Here is a 21,647-nt window from a genome sequence, read left to right as displayed (position 1 = left end):
CTTTTCACAGATAAAGTAGTTTTACCCTCTTTAGAATATCTTTCACAATAAATTTCTGTAACAGCTTATGATCCTTCAAAGAAATCAGTACGAATAATCTTGGCTAAATTGATAAAATAAAAATAAAAATAAGAACCAGTCGGAAAGTTCTACTTTGTTCCATGTTTTGGATTATTAGCAACAGAACTTTTTGACGTCCTGTCCTGTCTGTATGTACACTCAAAAAGGTTTGTGTTGTGTTTCAAGAACTCTGTTTTCTTCCAATAAGTGATTCGATTCTAACAGGTTTTTAAAGCAGTTAAAGCTTGAAAGCATCTCCTCTTTTTATATTTTAAAAAACTGCGATAATTTTAGGTTTTAACGTTGTTCTTTACCTCTTCTTGTCGTTTTTAATATGTTAAATGCGTAAAAGTTTCATAATATAGGAATGGTAGTTTACTAATATTTAAAATACTTCGTCTAGGTTCCAGTTTTAATCTTCCTTCTTACTTCCGCCCAAAAGAATTTGAAGGATTTTTTATTATTCTTATTAGATTAACGAGCGTCTTTAATAAAGTACACATAAGGACAATAGATAAATAAATTATAGATTGCAGAACGATGTGCTTTGGAATGAAACGTACCTCCAAATGGGAGTAAAAGCTCATAAAACTAGTAAATTTACATCTACTAATCATCGTTTTCACTGCCTGCATTCGAATGGTTTGTCACTTTAAAAAGAGTGATAGATTTGCGAATTTACAATCAAACGATCACTTTCCAATTTTTCTCCGATCCCCTATTCTATATAGTCTATCCTACATAATCTATAACTTATCTATAATCTGATAACATGCTGGAAGCCCAAAGCTCCCTATAAATTCAACGTTGTTCTTTAGACTCTGAGTAGAAGAGTTTTCTTGTACCAATTTAAAATTGAGTATTTTAAAACCTTTTTGCATGTTTAATTAAATTTTATTGTAGTTAGAAAAAGAAAAGAATTTTTCTACTGATTCAGGATATCAACGATCCTATTGTTAAAAATGCATTTAAAACAACTTTTATTAGAAAAAATCTTTATGTAAATTTACCTTAGCGTTTATTTAAATTATCATCGGCAGGGGCTTTCTTTTTTTTTTCATTATAAAAAAGAAGACAAAAAGTAAAAACCATAAAAATTGTTCCTAGCGAAATTTTGAAACTTCACGCCAACAACCAACCCCTTCCTTAAATCCAGAGCGTCCAACTTCTCCAAACTTCAAAAACTTCTCTATCAGTAGTTAGAAATGCCCAAGTGGGGCATGGTCCAAAATCAGTTTGGAACCAGCTCCAGCTCCAGGAACCAGATTGGAAAATCAGCTTTAAAGACTTGCTAAATACCTGGATCAATTCTAGAGCATCCCAGTCATCAGAAAATTCAACATGACCATTCTTTTCTCCACTGAAAACAAAACTGAATCTCAATAAACTGAGTATACTTTTGATTTATTACAAATAATTTTATATAAAAATTATAGAAATAAGGACATTTTTCACATTAAAAGGACATTATATCACATATGTCATTCTGAACATTAAACAAGAAAACCTAGGAGTCAGACTGCATTCGCCATTTTTCAAGTCAAGTTATTTTGCAAATTAAAAATATTCAGCAGTTGATTGTCCAACAATATCCCAGCGCACAAGCTTATAAATCTTCATCATCTTCCGGAGGAGCAACATTAAATAAACCTTCATCATCTTCCGGAAGAGCAACATTCTGAGCTTCCTGAAAAAGTAAGATGAACATTAGGGGGGGGGGAACTTCCAAAAGCAGAACACATTAGAGATCTACGAAATAATGATTGCTTCAAACTAATCGTATTAAAATTTCAGGAAAATATAACCTTAGACTTGTAAAACAAAGGAAGAAAGCACCATTACATAAGAAATTTCTTGTTCACAACTTGAGTGTAGAAAAATGGCACATTTTTATGATTTTTTTTTTGTTACTGATGAACACAAATAATAATATATAGTTTTTTAAATTGTCTTATCACAAGCAAATTATAGACCAGACAACAATGTGTAAACAAAAGGCGACACCGCGTTGGAGCACGCCTTTGGATATAGAAAAATGGTAAATTTTTATGAATTTTTTTTTTGTTACTGATGAATGCAATTAATAATATATAGTTTTTTTAAATTGTCTTATCACAAGCAAATTATAGACCAAATAACAATGTGTAAACAAAAGGCGACACCGCGTTGGAGCACGCCTTTGGATACCCCCTTGAACCTATTGCGCATCTAAGTTTCCACCTTAATATTCTGGCCCAATTTGGACCAAAAGCTTGCATAATACAACAAAAAAAAAATGACATAAAATAAAATTAGTTAATTATGGTGATTACTTTTGCCTCTTAAAAAGGGCATAAATTTCAAATATTTTTTTTTTGTTTAATGAGATTCCTACCTGTTTTCATGACTGTTGCTTCGGTACGATAGTTTCTGAAAAAGAGCACCCCTAAAAAGTTTTGGATATTTGTACTACATCCTAACCTACTGCTCTGACAATTGGGTCATTTTCCACTAAATTACTCTATCAGACCATCATCAGATACCAAATCCGTATGGGGGAACAAATAGATCACAGACTCTGTCTTTAGCTAGACAAAAAGAGCAAAATGATAAATAGACATTGGCCCTCTGGCTGTCACCGAACAGTATCAATACTCTTGGGGGAAAAATTATCATTCTGCCAGAAAATAAATGGATTGTCAGTGTCAATTTCAGGGGAAACTCCAAGTTATTATCGAGCTAATAGAAGTTATTGGACAAAACAAAACATATTTTATAACTTGTCGAACATAATCAAAAGTTACCAGGAAAAAGTGATTTACAAATAAGCATTGCAATAAATTAACAGATATGACAGGCCGTCCCCACTCCCACCTTAGGACCAACAATAAAGGCGTAGCCTGAATGTATAAGTGGGAACTTAGAAGAATTAGACAACAAATCCCAAAAACTCATTTAGTTTTCATTTGAATGGCTAAAAAAACTAGGCAATTGAAACATCTTTTTTTTAGTATTAAATATAAAAAAAAAAACAAGAACTAAGAGCTCATATGGCACTTGTGACGAGGTCAGAAGAGCCAAGAGCTCATATGACATGAGCTCGAGCAAAATTCTTAGAATCAATAGATTAACTTAAAAGGAAAATCAGAGGCTTAATGCCACTCGGGATTTAAAATAAGAGCTCTGAGACACGAGATCCTTCTAAATGTGAAAATTCATTAAGATCCGATAAGCCACTCGCAAATAGAAAATGCCTCATTTTTTCTAAATTTTCCTCTCCCTTCAGCCCCCCAGATGGTCGAATCGAGGAAAATATTTTCAACAAGTCAATTTGTGCAGGTCCCTGACACGTGTACCAATTTTCATTGTCCTAGCACGTCCTGACAAACCGAACTCGCCAAAGCACTGGACCCCCCCCCCCCCCCCTAACTCCCACAAAGAGAGCGGATCCAGTCCTATTACGTCAATCACGTATCTACGACATTTGCTTATTCTAACCACCAAGTTTCATCCTGATCTCTCCAATCTAAGTGTTTCCAAAATTTCTGGTTTCCCCCTCCAACTCCCCCCAATGTCACCAGATCTGGTCGGGATTTAAGATAAGAGCTCTGACACATGAGTTCCTTCTAAATATCAAATTTAATTCATATCCGATCACCCGTTCTTAAGTTAAAGTACCTCAATTTTTCTAATTTTCCCGAATTAACACCCCCCAATCAACCTCCCCCAAAGAGAGCGGATTCAGTTGTGTTATGTCAATCACGTGTCTAGGACTTGTGCTTATTCTTCCCACCAAGTTTCATCCCGATATTTCTACTCCAAGCGTTTTCCAAGATTACCTTTTTCCCCTCCAACTCCCCCCAATGTCACCGGACCTGGTCGAAATTTGAAATATGAGCAATAAAGCACAAGATCCTTCTGAATATCAAATTTCATTAAGATCTGATCCCCCGTTCGTAAGTTACAAATACGTCATTTTGTCCGATTTTCCCGAATAATCCCCCCCCCATCAACTCCCCCAAAGAGAGCGGATTCAATCTGGTAATTTCAGTAACGTATCTTGGACTTGTGTTTATTCTTCCCAACAAGTTGTATCCTGATCTCTCCACTCTAAGTGTTTTCCAAGATTTCCGGTCCCCCCCCAATGACACAGAATCTGGTCAGGATTTAATACAAGAGATCTGAGTTACGAGGTCCTTCTAAATATGAAATTTCATTAAAATCCGAACACTCCTTCATAAGTTAAAAATACCTCATTTTTCTAATTTTTCAGAATTAATCCTCCCCCCTCAACTCCCCCAAAGAGAGCAGATTTGTTCCAGGTATGTCAATCACGTATCTAGGACATTTGTTTATTTTTCCAAACAAGTTTCATCCCGATCCCTCAACTCTAAGCGTTTTCAAAGATTTTAGGTTTCCCCCTCCAACTCCCCCCAATGTCACCGGATCCGGTCGAGATTTAAAATAAGAGCTCTGGCACATGATATCCTTCTAAAAATTACATTAAGATCCGATCTCCCGTTCGTAAGTTAAAAATAGCTCCTTTTTTCTAATTTTTCCGAACTAACCATCCCCCCACTCCCCCCAGATGGTCGAATCGGGTAAAAGAATATTTTTAATTTAATATTGTCTGGTCCCTGATACGCCTGACAAATTCCATCGTCCTAGACTATCTGGAAGTGACAAAACAAACAAAACCGGGACCGACAGACAGAGAGACAGAATTTGCGATCGCTATATGTCACTTGGTAGATACCAAGTGCCATAAAAGTCGTCCGTTCAATAAACTATTTTTCAGGTTTCAAACTCGTACTGAAACAAATGCCATCTTTAAAATATGTTTACGGACGACACCAACTCTTGCCGCTCCTGTTAAATGTCAAGGTTCTGACCGTTTTAGTTAAACTCACCGCTGCGACTTCTGGTGGCGTCTGTAAACAAATCCGATTTTGAAAAGTGAACAAAAGCTAAGAGCTCATATGGCCCTTGTGACAAGGCAAGAAGAGCTAAGAGCCAAGAGCTCATATAGTATGAGCTCTAACAAAATTCTAAGAATCAACAGATTAACTTAAAAGGAAAATCAGAGGCTTAATGCCGGTCAGGATTTAAAATAAGAGCTCTGAGTCACGATGTCCTTCTAAATATCAAAAGTAATTAAGATCCGATCACCCACTCGTAAATTATAAATACCTCATTTTTTCTAATTTTTCCTCTCCCTTTAGCCCTCCAGATGGTCAAATCTGGGAAAACGACTTTATCAAGTCAATTTGTGCAGCTCTCTGAGACGCCTACCAATTTTCATCGTCCTAGCACGTCCAAAAGCACCAAACTCGCCAAATCACTGAACCCCTCCCCCCAACTCCCCCAAAGAAAGCGAATCCATTACGGTTACGTCAATCACGCATCAAGGACATTTTCTTATCCTATCCACCAAGCTTCATCCCGATTCCTCCACTACAAGTGTTTTCCAAGATTTGCCCCTCCAACTCCCCCCAATGTCAAAAGATCTGGTCAGGATTTAAAATAAGGGCTCTGAGATCTGAATTCCTTCTAAATATCCAATTTCTTTAAGATCCGATCACCTATTCGTAAGATCAAAATACCCCAATTTTCACGTTTTCGAAGAATTCCAGTTTAACCCTTCAACTCCCCCCAATGTCACAGGATCTGGTCGGAATTTAAATTTAGAGCTTTAAAGCACAAGATCCTTCTAAATATCAAATTTCATTAAGGTCTGGTCACCCTTTCGTAAGTTACAAATACCTCAATTTTCAAAATTACCCCCCCCCCCTCCCCAACTCCACCAAAGTGAGCAGATCCGGTCGGGTATATCATTCACGTATCTTAGACAGGTTTTTATTCTTCTCATCCAGTTTCATCCTGATCTCTCCGCTTTAAGTATTTTCTAAGATTTCTGGTCCCTCCAACTGCCCCCCCCCCCACAATGACGCTGGATCATGTCGAGATTTAAAATAAGAGATTTGAGTTGCGAGGTCCTTCTAAATATGAAGTTTCATGAAGATCCGATCACTCCTTCGTAAGTTCAAAATTCGTCATTTTTTCTAATTTTTCAGAATTAACCCCCCCCCCAATAGAGCGGATCCGTTCCAATTATGTAAATCACATATCTAAGACTTCTGCTTATTTTTCCCCTCCAAGTTTCATCCCGATCCCTCTAATCTAAGCGTACCCCTAACTCCCCCCAATGTCACCAGATCCGGTCAGGATTTAAAATAAGAGCTTTGAGACACGATATTCTTCTAAATATCAAATTTCATTGAGATCTGATCACCCGTTCGTAAGTTAAAAACACCTCATTTTTTTCAAAATTACCCCCCCCCCCCCACAAAAAAAAAACTACCCCGAAGAGAGCGGATCCGTTCCGGTTATGTGAATCATGTATCTAGGACTTGTGCTTACTTTTCCCATCAAGTTCCATCCCAATGCTCCACTCTAAGTGTTTTCCAAGATTTTAGGTCCCCCCCCAATGTCACCAGATCCGGTCGGGATTTAAAATAAGAGCTCTGAGACACGATATCCTTCTAAATATCAAATTTCATTGAGATCCGATCACCCTGTTCGTAAGTTAAAAACACCTCATTTTTTTCAGAATTACCCACCCTCCAAACTACCCCAAAGAGAGCGGATTCGTTCCGATTATGTGAATCATGTATCTAGGACTTGTGTTTATTTTTCCCACCAAGTTTCATCCCGATCCCTCCACTCTAAGTGTTTTCCAAGATTTTAGGTTTCCCCCTCCCAAATCCACCCCCCCCCCCAGTGTCACCAGATCCGGTCAGGATTTAAAATAAAAGCTCTGAGGCACGATATCCTTCCAAACATCAAATTTCATTATGATCTGATCAACCGTTCGTAAGTTAAAAATACTTTCCGAATTAACGGGCCAAAATTTAAAATAATGATTTCCTGTTTCCCCTCCAACTCCCCCAATGTCACCGGATTTGGTCAAAATTTAAAATATGAGCAATAAAGCACAAGATCCTTCTAAATATCAAATTTCATTAAGATCTGATCACCCGTTCGTAAGTTACAAATACGTAATTTTGTCCGATTTTCCCGAATTATTCCCCCCCCCGTCAACTCCCCCAAAGAGAGCGGATTCAATCCGGTAATGTCAGTAACGTATCTTGGACTTGTGTTTATCCTTCCCAACAAGTTTTATCCTGATCTCTCCACTCTAAGTGTTTTCCAAGATTTCCGGTCCCCCCAATGACACAGAATCTGGTCGCGATTTAAAACAAGAGATCTGAGTTACGAGGTCCTTCTAAATATTAAATTTCATTAAAATCTGAACACTCCTTCACAAGTTAAAAATACCTCATTTTTCTAATTTTTCAGAATTAATCCTCCCCCCAACTCCCCCAAAGAGAGCAGATTTGTTCCAGGTATGTTAATCAGGTATCTAGGACTTTTGTTTATTTTTCCCAACAAGTTTCATCCCGATCCCTCAACTCTAAGCGTTTTCAAAGATTTTAGGTTTCCCCCTCCAACTCCTCCCAATGTCACCGGATCCGGTCGAGATTTAAAATAAGAGCTCTGGCACATGATATCCTTCTAAAAATTACATTAAGATCCGATCTCCCGTTCGTAAGTTAAAAATACCTCATTTTTTTCTAATTTTTTCCGAACTAACCATCCCCCCACTCCCCCCAGATGGTCGAATCGGGTAAACGAATATTTTAAATTTAATATGGTCTGGTCCCTGATACGCCTGACAAATTCCATCGTCCTAGCCTATCTGGAAGCAACAAAACAAGCAAAACCGGGACCGACAGACAGACAGACAGAATTTAAGATCGCTATATGTCACTTGGTAGATACCAAGTGCCATAAAAGTCGTGCGTTCAATAAACTATTTTTCAGGTTTCAAACTCGTGCTGCAACAAATGCCATCTGCAAAATATGTTTACGGACGACACCGACTCTTGCCGCTCCTGTTAAATGTCAAGTTTCTGACCGTTTTAGTTAAACTCACCACTGCGACTTCTGGTGGCGTCTGTAAACAAATCCGATTTTGAAAAGTGAACAAGAGCTAAGAGCTCATATGGCACTTGGGACAAGGCAAGAAGAGCTAAGAGACAAGAGCTCTTATGGTATGAGCTCTAACAAAATTCGAAGAATCAACAGATTAACTTAAAAGAAAACTCAGAGGCTTAATGCGAGTCAGGATTTAAAATAAGAGCTCTGAGTCACGATGTCCTTCTAAATATCAAAAGTAATTAAGATCCGATCACCAACTCGTAAATTATAAATACCTTATTTTTTCCAATTTTTCCTCTCCCTTGAGCCCCCCAGATGGTCGAATCTAGGAAAACGACTTTATCAAGTCAATTTGTGCAGCTCTCTGACACGCCTACCAATTTTCATCGTCCTAGCACGTCCAAAAGCACCAAACTCTCCAAATCACTGAACCCCTCCCCCCAACTCCCCCAAAGAAAGCGAACCCATTACAGTTACGTCAATCACGTATCAAGGACATTTTCTCATTCTATCTACCAAGCTTCATCCCGATTCCTCCACTCCAAGTGTTTTCCAAGATTTGCCCCTCCAACTCCCCCCAATGTCAAAAGATCTGGTCAGGATTTAAAATAAGAGCTCTGAGATCTGAATTCCTTCTAAATATCAAGTTTCATTAAGATCCGATCACCTGTTCGTAAGATCAAAATACCCCAATTTCCACGTTTTCGAAGAATTCCGGTTTCCCCCTTCAATTCCCCCCAATTTCACAGGATCTGGTCCAAATTTAAGATTAGAGCTTTAAAGCACAAGATCCTTCTAAATATCATATTTCATTAAGATCTGATAATCCTTTCGTAAGGTACAAATACCTCAATTTTCAAAATTACCCCCCCCCCAACTCCAACAAAGAGAGCAGATCCGGTCGGTTATGTCATTCACGTGTCTTAGACAGGTTTTTATTCTTCTCATTTGTTGAGATTTAAAATGAGAGATTTGAGTTACGAGGTCCTTCTAAATATGAAGTTTCATGAAGATCCGATCACTCCTTCGTAAATTCAAAATACGTCATTTTTTCTAATTTTTCAGAATCAACCCCCCCCCCCCAATAGAGCGGATCCGTTCCAATTATGTAAATCACATATCTAAGACTTTTGCTTATTTTTCCTACCAAGTTTCATCCCGATCCCTCCAATCTAAGCGTACCCCAAACTCCTCCCAATGTCACCAGATCCGGTCAGGATTTAAAATAAGAGCTTTGAGACACAATATTCTTCTAAATATCAAATTTCATTGAGATCTGATCACCCGTTCGTAAGTTAAAAGTACCTCATTTTTTCTAATTTTTCAGAATTAACCCCAAAGAGAGCAGATCCGTTCCGGCTATGTCAATCATGTATCTAGGACTTGTGCTTATTTTTCCCACCAAGTTTCATCCCGATGCCTCCACTCTAAGTGTTTTCCAAGATTTTAGGTTTCCCCCTCCCAAATTCCCCCGCAATGTCACCAGATCCGGTAGAGATTTAAAATAACAGCTCTGAGGCACGACATCCTTCCAAACATCAAATTTCATTATGATCTGATGAACTGTTCGTAAGTTAAAAATACTTCTATTTCTCTATTTTCTCCGAATTAACGGGCCCCCCACTCTCCCCCCCCAGATGGTCAAATCGGGAAAACGACTATTTCTAATTTAATCTGGCCCGGTCCCTAATACGCCTACCACATTTCATCGTCTTAGCTTACCTGGATGTGCCTAAAGTACCAAAACCGGGACTGACAGACAGACAGACTGACAGACAGACAGACATACAGACTGACAGAATTTGCGATTGCTATATGTCAATTGGTTAATACCAAGTGCCATAAAAAGTGCTTACTGAACGCTTACTTCTTTTTTTCAGAATTTTTTTTTTTTTTTGGTTTTGGTAGAAAAACCATTGGTAGAAACCAAAACCATTTGGTAGAAAAGTACAAAAAAAAACTTTTTATTTGGTAGAAAAAGAGTAAAATAATAAAAGAAATTAGATAAAGGTTAGGTTCATGCAAGATGTGTGAAATAAGATTATTCTGAATATAACGAAGAACTTATGATTGGATCATTTTTTAAGAATATTTTTCAGTGTAAAATATACTACTCTTCCCAATACATTTTAATTACATGCAATCCTTGGGGAGTTACCAACTGAACTTCATAGCTACACATGACATAATTTTCATTCCCACTAATAATAATAATAGTAATAATAAAAAGCACAACCTACAGCTTTAATGCTTGGTGTTTACAATATTAACTTGCAATACTTTGTGGCACTCCCTTTGCAAAAAAGGACATAAATCTCTAAAATGAAAATATTAGATGCGCCTTATTTTGGGATTGAACAAAAAATAATTGTTAAAAGCAATCACTAAAAATTTCCTTTATTATTTCTTGTAAAATGTTAATTGTTTTTAGGCCCCCCTTCACACCCTTGCAAAGTGAGCTTCCAGCTAATTGATTTTGCATTTGTTTCGAGATAAATTGTACTACTAGGAATCGCAGTTAAACTTACCGCAAGATTTCCTTCAATTTGCTGTTGCCAATTAGGATCCATTGGGATTGGATCCTCAGGGGGCTGAGGAGCAGGCATTGCAACAAATTCCAAATTTGGATCACCAATTAGTTTCCTTGCAAGCCAAAGAAAAGGCTTCTCAAAATTGTAATTCGACTTTGCAGAGATGTCATAATACTATAACAAAAAAAGGAAATTTAAGTTAAAATGAAAGAACCAAAGATAAAACAAAGCAAATAGGAAGAGATAATTATCCTCCAATTTGGTAAAATAATTATATTTAATAGTTGTATATTATTACTGATATGCATCAAAATTATCCAAGACGAGAAGTGAGATGCAAACCCCCCAAACTTTTACACAAAATGTAATAGATTATACACTTTACTGAAAACATTGAACTTTCAAAAGAGATGTAAAATCAGGAGAAGCTTGACTTAGCATACATACAGGAAGCAGAGTGGGGCTCTTGCCTCTCCCAATGTTGTGATTTTTACACTCTATAAAAAAATTATGGACCCTTTACTAGGTTGCTGCTAAGAATCAGCACTGTTTCTGTTTTCAGAAAAACAGAAACGACAAAAAAAGAAGAAGAAATAGGTATGTTAAAAACAGGTGACCTGTTCCTACGTTCTGTTTTTTTTTTTTTTTTTTTTTTTGAAAAACAAAAAAAAAGCGATTTTTAAATAAAAAAAAGCTTGCTACCTTAACACTTGCTACTTTAACAGCTTTTTTTTTCGTTTATCTTCCTCTATTTTAAGGTTTTGCACCCTGTCATCTATGCTGAGCAAGTTATATGCTATTACTCCCAAGCTTACATGCAGAAATCCTTTTGAAACCATCTCAAATCCACTAATCCATCTTATTTTTAATCAAATACATGTGCATACAATACGACCCCGACTGCACAGGCGATTCTAAAACCTATTAGAGGACCTGGGCACGGCACGATTTCGTTCTTGCCACCTTAAGATGTTGAACAACAGAGTCAGAAATGCCATAAAAACTTTTCTTTCAAATACACAAGCACAACAGCTTTGAATAAAATTCAAGTTCCAATTTTGAACTTGTCAGATAAAAATATTTTTGTTTTGAGTGTTACATCAGTTGTTCTTGCACATTGGATTGCTTGCATTATCCATTCTAAAACACGACTTTATTTGTTTTTTGGGGTAGGGACTGTATACCTCCGGATAGTTTCGACCATGGCGATTTTTATTTCAGTTTCGACAACTGTGCGCTTTTTATTTCAATCCGATGCCATCTAACAGAGGTTTCGGGCTTTACTCAAAAATAAAGGAAATTTGTAGTTGTGGTAAGATTGACATTGAAGTTTAATGGAGGTAATAACTAACATCGCTGTATCAACATCAAATAGTTTTCCACAAAATAGTTTTTCCAAAAACCTATCTTTTTCATTTTCGGTCATTATAGGCCAAGATTTGATCTTTGTTAGGTTAAAGCTACTGATGCATCCATAGTGTGTGGAATTCATTGGATAAAACCACTGATTATTTGCTAGAACCACCATTTCTACTAACTTTTACTATAAAGCCCTTTCAACTTCTTTACAAACAGCCAAACCTTACTTATTTTGTTCTGAGATCTAGGGTAACAATACCGTAAGCTTGTGCCTCTATCTTGGACCAGCTTTAAAGTTAATATTGAGCTATAGGTTCTCAATCTCTGGAATATGTATTGTAGTTAGACTATGGTTCTTCTTAGCTGAAAAAGCATTGCTTACACGAGCTAGCTAAATAAAATAACAAGAGCTAAGACTTCATATGGCACTTGTGACGGAAGAGCCAAGAGCTCATATGGTATGAGCTCTAGCAAAATTCTAAGAGTCAATAGATGGAACTAAAAGGATAATCAGAGGCTTAATGCCGGTCGGAATTTAAAATAAGAGCTCTGAAACACGAGGTCCTTCTAAATATCAAAATTCATTAAGATCCTATCACCCACTCCTAGGTTAAAAATACCTCATTTTTTCTAATTTTTACTCTCCCTGAGGCACCCCAGATGGTCGAATCGGGGAAAACAACTTTGTCAAGTCAATTTGTGAAGGTCCCTGACACGCCTACCAATTTTCATCTTCCTAGCACATCCAGAAGCACCGAACTCGCGACAGCACTGGACCCCCTCTTAATTCCCCCAAAGAGAGCAGATCCAGTCAGGTCACGTCAATCACATATCTACAACATTTGCTCATTCTACCTACCAAGTTTCATCCAATCTCTCAATCTTAAGCGTTTTGTCAAGATTTCCGATTTCCCCCTCCAACTCCCCCCCCCCCAAATGTCACAAGATTTGGTCAGACTTAAAAAAAACAGCTCTGAGACATTATTTCTTCTAAATATCAAATTTCATTAAGATCCAGTCACCCATTCTTAAGTTAAAAATACCTCAATTTTTCCGAATTAATACTACCCCCCCCCCAAAAAAAAAACTTCCCCAAAGAGAGTAGATTCTGTCCAGTTATGTCAATCACGTACCTAGGACTTGTGCTTATTCTTCCCACCAAGTTTCATCCCAATCTCTCCACTCAAAGTGTTTACCAAGATTTCCTGTTTCTCCATCCAACTCCCCCAATATCACCAGATACGGTCGGGATTTGAAATAAGAGCTCGGAGACACGAAGTCCTTCTAAATATCAAATTTCATTAATATCCGATCACCCATTCATAAATTAAAAATAACTCGAATTTTTTCAATTTTTTCTCTCCCTCCAGTCCCCCATGTGGTCGAATAGGGGAAACGACTGTTATCATGTCAATTTGTGTAAGTCCCTGACACGCCTACCAATTTTCATCGTCCTAGAATGTCCAGAAGCACTAAACTTGCCAAAGCACTCGTAATCCCCCCAACTCCCCCAAAAGAGCGGATCCATTCCAATTATGTCAATCACGTATCTAGAACTTGCACTTATTCTTCCCATCAAGTCTCATCCCGATCTCTCCACTCTAAGCGTTTTCCGAGAATTCCGGTTTCCCCCTCCAACTCCCCCCCCCAATATCACCGGATCTGGTCGGGATTTAAAATGAGAGCTCTAAAACACAAGATCCTACTAAATATCAAATTTCATTAAGATCTGATCACCCGTTCGGAAGTTACAAATACCTAATTTTTCCGAATTACTCCTCTCCCCCCTAACGACACCAAAGAGAGCGGATCCGGTCCGGTTATGTCAGTCACGTATCTTTTCCGAATTTTTCCCTGAATTAACACCCCCCCCTCAAACTCCCCCAAAGAAAGTGGATTCAGTCGGGTTATGTCAATCATGTGTCTAGGACTTGTGCTTATTTTTCCCACCAGGTTTAATGCTGATCTCTCAGTTTTAAGCGTTTTCCATGATTTCCAGTCTCTCACCCCCTCCAATGACACTGGATCTGGTCGGGATTTAAAATAAGAGATCTGACTTACAGGGTCCTTTGAAATATGAGATTTCATAAGATCCAATATATGTGTATATATACATTTAAGCATAAGAAAATGAAATAAAAATCTTTAAAATATTTTGTTTTGCACTTCCAAAAGCAATGCTCTGGGCAATAAAAAAGATGTAGTGAAAAGTATAAATAAACAAAACAAAACGCGGAATTAGTTTGAAGAGGAAAAATACTTACTTCAACAGAACCTTCACTTCTCATTCCATGATATAACACGGGAAGAATATCTTTGGCAAGATTGGTGTAAAACGTATTTGGCAAAAAACGTGGCAAATTACTTGGTATAGAACGTAATAAAATTCGCCAAAAATCTTCAAGAACATTCCTATCTGTTAACTTTGTTAGATCAATTTTGTTACCACATAGAAGAACTGGAACATTTTCATCAAGTTCATATAAGCATTTGAAGTTTGGGAGAGTCGAAGTTACATTAAACATTACGATTAAACATTCTCCCTAAGAAAAGACAGAAAACAGTAATCAAGGAAGCAATTAAAGCAAATGCGAAAAAAACTTGAAGTCAAAAATGAAAAAAATAGGATTTGGGTTATTATAATTTCTGAAAATTTGATCCATAATTTCCATTAGTTTCTTATAATCTTTTTTATTTTTAGTACATAATCAAAATTTTCATTAACAAGTCGATTTTTGTCATTTCCAGATATCATTTGTTCATTTCATTGGGTCAGTGTCATTTACAGATATTAGAAAAAACAATATTGGTTATTCGCCAATACATTTTTTTTTGCAGAGTTTGTCCAGAAGATGGCAACAGATTTCCTTAGGTAATTTTTGCTTGCCTAGTCATTGGGGGCGGAGCCACCAGCTAAGTATGACGAAGGTGGAGAGAGAAGCACAGGTGAGTCACAAAGTAAAAGTATATTTTTATCGATTTTTTTCTTATGTGTCACTTCTGCAAATATTGGCCATTTTGTTTGTGTGCTCTGAAGCTACTGATCAGATAAAGTAAAGAAAATCAAACAATTCTTGTAAATGGCCTAATTTGTTGAATCCACAGTAAATTATTGAGGCTGTTCTTTGGTGTGTAATAGACCAGGTAGGAATATGTGACTATATGGGGAGAGAATGGGGGGTTTAATTTTCAGGCAAGGTTTTTTTCTAGAGGGGAATTTATCATAAAATTATATTGGTATTGTACTGGTACGCTACTGATATATTGGTATCAGGCCTCAAAAATCCATATTGATTGTGCCCTAGTTACAACAGCTGTTAAATATGATGAAAACATTTGATTAGATAATTGATTTTGAGTCCAGAAACATTTCAAGTCCTGAGAAGTAATATCTTTAACATATTTGATGCAAAAGAGCATCTTTAAAATGTCTGATATGATAGAAAAAAAGCTCAAATGTGTAAAAATGATAAAGAAACAACAATAAAACACAATATTTACTTTTTCACCTCCCAAAAACACAATTTCAGAAAACTGTGATTGTTTTCATATTTAATGAAGAATCTGAAGTGACAAGTACATTATGTTTACATGATTATTTTTATTGTTTGTCTGCCAGACAATCACCTCAATCCTCTTCACTGCTTCAACATTATTTGGGGAGGGGAGAAAAGCAACAAGAAAAAAACCCATCTAAATGGCAGTATTTGTTTTTATTGTTCCATATGAATTGTAGTCCACTTTTTTGTTCCCTTTTAATTTCACCTATCTTGAACCACCAGTGTCCAATGAGCTGTTGCTATCTCCAAAATTCCTGCAGTAAGTATTAGTCCAAATTGCTGTTTTTTTGCCCAATCAAGATTGCAGATGAATGATTCAATAGTAACTACAGTCAACTTTTTTCTTCTATTTTAGCTTCTCCTATCATGACACATCTTTAGTCCAAAATGGAGCTTTTGCATCTCTAAGAGATCTGCAGTAAATCTCAGTCTAGATTTGTGCCTTTTCCCCCTTCTTCTCAACTTTTTAACCTGATGTGTATTTTTATTGAATTCTCTTTTTATTATACAAATTACATTTGGAAAAATGCTTCCCTTTATTATTATCACTGTTCTGTCTTTTTAGACATAAAATTCAATTCAGCAGAAATAGCATGTGAATGTTTTAAAATAAAATATTGTATCTTGCCATAAAGGAAAGACTGTGACAATCCATATAAGATCCATAATAACTTTCCATAAATGTGTTTTAATATTTTGAAATTAAGAGAATATTTTTCTTAATTTTACTTTTTAATGCTAAGTTTGCCAAACATAGCCCCAAACTAAAGCAACATGGCATAGAAAAGTAAAATCTCCTGCTGTATTTATTTTAATTTTCTCAGGTTTTATTAACACCTTACTCATTTAACATGATTTTTTTAAGGCTTAAATTACTGTTTTCTTTTTCTATTGATAAGATAAAGTTCAACAGAAAAACAAAACATTGAACATCAAATACCCACCCCACAAGACTGATATTCCTTATGTAGTTTTATTGTGTTTACTTATTGATCATTTACAATAATTTTTACACTTTGATTCTAAAGCTTGAGGACCATATTTTGTCCCTGCATTGTTTAATTAAGGCCAGCAATGTCAAACTATCTAGCATAGACACAAACACAGGTATTAACACAAAAACAACCTACCCAAGCATAACCTCCAATAATTTCTTGTCCAGGATTGTCCCATACATTGAATCTGATTGCACCTCTATTTGTGTGAAAAACTAGTGAATGTATTTCAAAACATTTTGTGGCAACATACTTCTTCTCAAATTCACCTGTCAAGTGCCTCTTCACAAAAGTCGTTTTCCCACTACCTTTTTTCCCAACCACGTGCAATTTAAAAGTAGGCATATCATAGGCAAAAGTAGACATATTTGCTAGAAAAAAAACAAACAATTGGAGCAAAAATGGTTTTATTACTTAAATTATTGTAGTACTTAAGTGAATTTGGGCTGCACAGCAATGCTTTCAGCTATTATGGAGAAAAGATTGTACTGAACCAGTGACCATAGAATATTGAAAGTGTTCTTTTGAACATAAATCACAATGTCTAGTGCCTTATTCAGCAACAAAGGATGTCATGGAGCAGATAGAAGGGTTTTCTGACATTATCTTAGAATACTTTAAATTACATTGTTGAGCAACTAGGGTAAGTCCTGTGATGGCACCAGTGACTGATGGCAATGACTCAAATTGCCTACATCCCTCTTTGTCTTCTATGGCTGCATCTGCCAGTCACTAGCTGTACTACTACAGCTAGGGGTATTAATGGAGAAATACACTATGTCATGAGGTTGTTAAAAGGGCTTGTAATCAATATTTCAGGAAGAGTTTAGAATATCAATCTGAAACTTTCAGGGCACAGTGAGAGGGGTGTTCAACTGACAAAAAGGCAAATATTCACATGCTACTGCTACTATCACTTCTACAAATACTACTACTCTTTCAACTATTACTGCTGTTTCTAATATGACTACTACTACTTCTAATTGCAATAATGTTAATGTTAAAATATTAGGGAATGTTAAGGGAGACAATGAGCTAAATCAAAACACCCTATATGTATGCAGTGTGTCACTAGGATGTATTAGCAATATCTTAGGAACAGCTTAAAGTATTAAGTTGAAACTTACAGGATTGTTGTGGGAGATGTTGAATTAACCAAAAGGTTCTAAATATATTCAATTTCAACAACTATTTCTACTGCTGTTAATAATACTAATACTGCTACTGCCAGCACTAATGGTATTAAGGTGAAAATTTCAGGAAGTGTTTAGGGTATGTTGAACTAAATTAAAACAAAGTATGTGCATGCAGGTTGTCAAAAAAGCATACCAGATAATCTTGTGGATGGTTTAGAGTATTAATTTGAAATTTACAGGGATTTTGAGCAAGATAGTGAACTAGCCAAAAGCCACTATGTGCATGCTACTGCTACTATTACTAACACTGCTACTACTATTGCTGCTGCTGCTATTGTTACTAAGCTAAGGGTATTAAGGTGAACTTTCAGGGAATGGTAGGGGATGTTGAACTACATCAGAACACATTATGTGCATCCAGGCTGTCAAAAACAATATCTTGTGAAGAGCTTAAGGTTGAATCATTCAGAGCACAATGAGAGAGTTGTAGAACTAACCAAAAAACACCATTTACCCACTGCTACCATTACTACTATTATTACTGATATCATTTTGCTAAAACTAGCCTACATCTGAGGCTAAGGGTATTAAGCTTTAGGGAATCTTTAGGAGTGTTGAACTAAATAAAAACAAATTATATTCATGTAGACTGTCAAGGGTATTAAGAGAATTAAGCAATAAGCTCAGCATTAAGTTGAAACTCAAAGTTATGTTGAGGGGGTTTTTAACTAACAAAAAGGCAGTATGTGCATACTGTTACTGCTATTTTTACAACTACTACTATTAAAAAGGCTAAGATTATTAAAGTGAAACTCACAGAATGTTGAGGGAGATTCAGAACTAAATCAAGGTCACTACGTATGCACAGGTTGTCAAAAGGGCATAGGCTATTTGCCATAACCTGGAAATAACTTTAGAGTATCATGATGAACTCTTTGGCCATGTTGAACTACTAAAAAGAGGGTTTGTGCATACTTCTATCAATACTTCTACTGCTGCTACTATTCATTATTACTAAGACTATTAAGATAAAACTTTCAGATACTGTCTAGGGGGATAATAAACAAATGAGAACACACAAAGTACATGGGTCTGTCAAAAGAGTGTATTATCAGTAATCTAGGAACAGATTAAGGCTATCTTCAGTAACTATCTTAGTGTGGAGTGTGGAGCTTATTTCAGGAAAGAAATCCACCACTAAGGTTAGCTTAGTGTACTTTTCCTTTTGTCAAATCATAGCAGTTCAGAAGCAAGTTTTTAGGTCCTAATTAGGACTTTAGATCCTAAATTCAAATCAAGTTTATTCACTGTAGAACAACTTTTGTGTTAGAAAATAATAGATATTCTGAGAACTCACAGTAATATCCAATTTTAAAGTAAAACTAGCCTACCCTAGTCAAACTTTACCTGATTTGTGTTCTAATAATCTGTTCCCAAAATAGGAAGAATTCTACTTTAGCTACTTTTTGCTATCTTGGAGAGGGGTTAGGTTAGGAAAATGAAACTTTCAGGGATGGGTCTACAGGCTAAAGTATGTCATGGGAAGGTGTTTTGAAGTACACACCTCCACTTCTTCTCCCTCTAGATGGTCTTGACCTTTGATGACTTTTAAAAATATGTGTGTTATAAAAGTGAAACCTTGCAAAATAAATGTTCTTAACTGAAGTCCAAAAAAATTGTTTTCACCTTCACAACTTTCCTCAATCCCGATTAATAAGGTTTTAAAGATATGCAAATACATTTCCTAAATAAAAAAAAATTGATATGGCTTAAAATTCTAGGCTACTCAAGTAACAGTAGGCTAATTGCATTTTCATGTCTAAATAGGGGGTTAAGAAACTGATAACTTTAACGTAAGATAAAATTCTGTTTTGTCAAAATTCCATTTGGTATAGACCTGTCATTTAGGCAAATTTCAGGACCCTCTAGAGGGAGGAGTGGAGGTAGGTACTACAGAATCCCTTCCTGGGACATACTTTAGCCTGTAGACCCGTCCCTAAAATTTTCATTTTCCTAAACTGACCCCTTTCCAAGATAGCCTAATGAATTTCACCATATTTTTAATGAAAATAATACATACAAACTCTAAAATCACAAGAATTTTTTTTTTTTTTTTTAATCCATCGCGGTGCATTGAATCACCGTTGCCAAAGTAAACAGCGATAAGATTCAGGAGACACTCCGGAACGAGTATAGAAGAAAAGAAAAAAACAAGAAAAGAAGAAAAGATTAAATTAATAAAGCATTTTGATAATTTTTATTTTCTTTGTTTACTGTTTAAACAGTTAATATTAAGGTATTTAAGATATTTTTCCTTCTGTTCTTTTCATCCTGTGACTGGTTTTGTGGAATTTCTTTCTATTAATTTCTCTGTTGTGCTTGGAAAGGCATTAATCATGCCTAACCCCCATGATTCAGGGGGATCTGGTGTTCTCAAGGGTGAGGACAGTATCATTAGAGTATGGTTGACTAAAACAGGGCAACCTGATCTTCATAATTCACCACTGGGTGTAATCATGAAAGGAATTATGTTGTTGAGAAAGCAATTTAATGAATGCCAAAAAGATACAATTTTGGTAGAATCCTCAAATGGTTCTAACTGCCTTAAGATCAGAAATCAAGCAGTACTGAACAAGATACTAGAGATAGGGAAGCTAGTTTTGGATAATAACCAATCATTAACTTTTTCCTGTGAGAAGGATTCCTCAGCTCAAGGCTCTCAGGGATTGCACTCAAACTCCCCCAAGGGCTTCATGCCTGAGGGGCTGGACAAGGGTATTTTTACAAGTGAAACCTTATTAGATGAACTAATGGGTCAAGGTTTCACAAGAGTACGTCCACTTTTTGGTCAACAGATATCTGACAAGATGAATGTTGATGGGTGTATCCTTACTCCTTCACTTGACCTTCCTGAATTTATTTGTATTCTGGGTATGGAAAAAAAAGTCAAGACATATATTCCCTGTGCCATGATCTGCAATCACTGCCAAAGGCATGGCCACACTGCCAAAGTATGTTGCAGTAAACCTAGATGTTCAAAAAACCATCTAACATCTTCTTGTACTATTAAGAGAGATAATATTACACTATTCATGTGCCCCAATTGTCTTGGCAACCATCACGCTAAAGACAAAGCCTGTAACAAAAAATGTTGAAAAGGTTATTGTTAAGGCAGTACAAGAAAAAATCACTATTGGTGCTGCAAAAAAAAAGTATGCAGATATCCTTAAATCCAATGTGCAACTAAATGACACAACTCCAGCTCTTTCTAATGAAGAATTCCCTCCCATTCCATCCCCTGAAAACCCCACTCCTAGCCCATTTGTGTCAACTCAACAAACAGTCTTAGAACTCCTAATTAAGAAAATAATTGATGATATCTTAACAGTTAGAATTCCTGAAATGATCAGCTCATTCCTATCCTCAAAATTTAAACAAATTGAAGATTCTATCTCAGGCCGTTTGGAAAAAATGTTTCAAGACTTTAGTTCCTCATGTGCACCATCTGATAGAACATTTAAAGATCTCACCTCAAATCATTCTATTTCTGAAGATGATTTGGAATCTCTTGACTCTGTCCCAATCTCTACTTCACCTGTAAAACCAACATCAGAAATCTCAAAAAAACCTTCTCCAGCAAAAAATCAATTCCTTAAAAGAAATGCAAGTGCTCTCTCACCTATCTCAAAACAGAAAGCAACTAAAAACAAATGGAAACAGTCCTTAATATCAAAGACAGCTAACAGTTTAGAATGAAAATAGTTCAATTTAACTCTACAGGTCTACTCATTGATTGTTTGGTTGAGTTAAAAAGGTTTTGGACATTGAATCCCCAGAAATTGTCTGCATCCAAGAATCCCATTTGTCCCCTGGAAGAAATTTTGGTGTTAAAAATTATACATCACATAGAAAAGATAGGGTCCTAAATTCCTCTTCTCAAAAAGGTGGAGGCCTATTGACTCTTGTGAAAAAGGATTTGATTAGCTCTGTTGTCAATATTGATGTCCAGTCATCAATGGAAATACT

General features: G+C 36.2%; 1 protein-coding gene across 2 annotated transcripts; it reads right to left on the bottom strand.

Moving 5' to 3' along the window:
* Nucleotides 1-1,447: 1,447 nt before the first annotated feature.
* On the bottom strand, nt 1,448-19,794 carry LOC136033683 (GTP-binding nuclear protein Ran-like). 2 transcript variants are annotated; one of them, XM_065714532.1, is made up of 4 exons: nt 19,702-19,794; nt 16,621-16,856; nt 10,569-10,745; nt 1,448-1,747 (listed from the first exon to the last, which is right to left on the bottom strand). In XM_065714532.1, the coding sequence occupies exons 2-4, from the start codon at nt 16,849-16,851 to the stop codon at nt 1,667-1,669; spliced, it is 489 nt and encodes a 162-aa protein (XP_065570604.1). In that variant the 5' UTR covers nt 16,852-16,856; nt 19,702-19,794; the 3' UTR covers nt 1,448-1,666. The 2 variants fall into 2 exon arrangements, with proteins under 2 accessions (XP_065570604.1, XP_065570603.1); XM_065714531.1 differs by lacking the exons at nt 16,621-16,856; nt 19,702-19,794 and adding an exon at nt 14,195-14,472.
* Nucleotides 19,795-21,647: the final 1,853 nt, after the last annotated feature.

Source organism: Artemia franciscana, chromosome 12 (genome assembly GCF_032884065.1).
Source record: "Artemia franciscana chromosome 12, ASM3288406v1, whole genome shotgun sequence".
Lineage (NCBI taxonomy): Eukaryota > Metazoa > Arthropoda > Branchiopoda > Anostraca > Artemiidae > Artemia > Artemia franciscana.
This window is presented reverse-complemented; position numbering and strand designations above follow the sequence as displayed.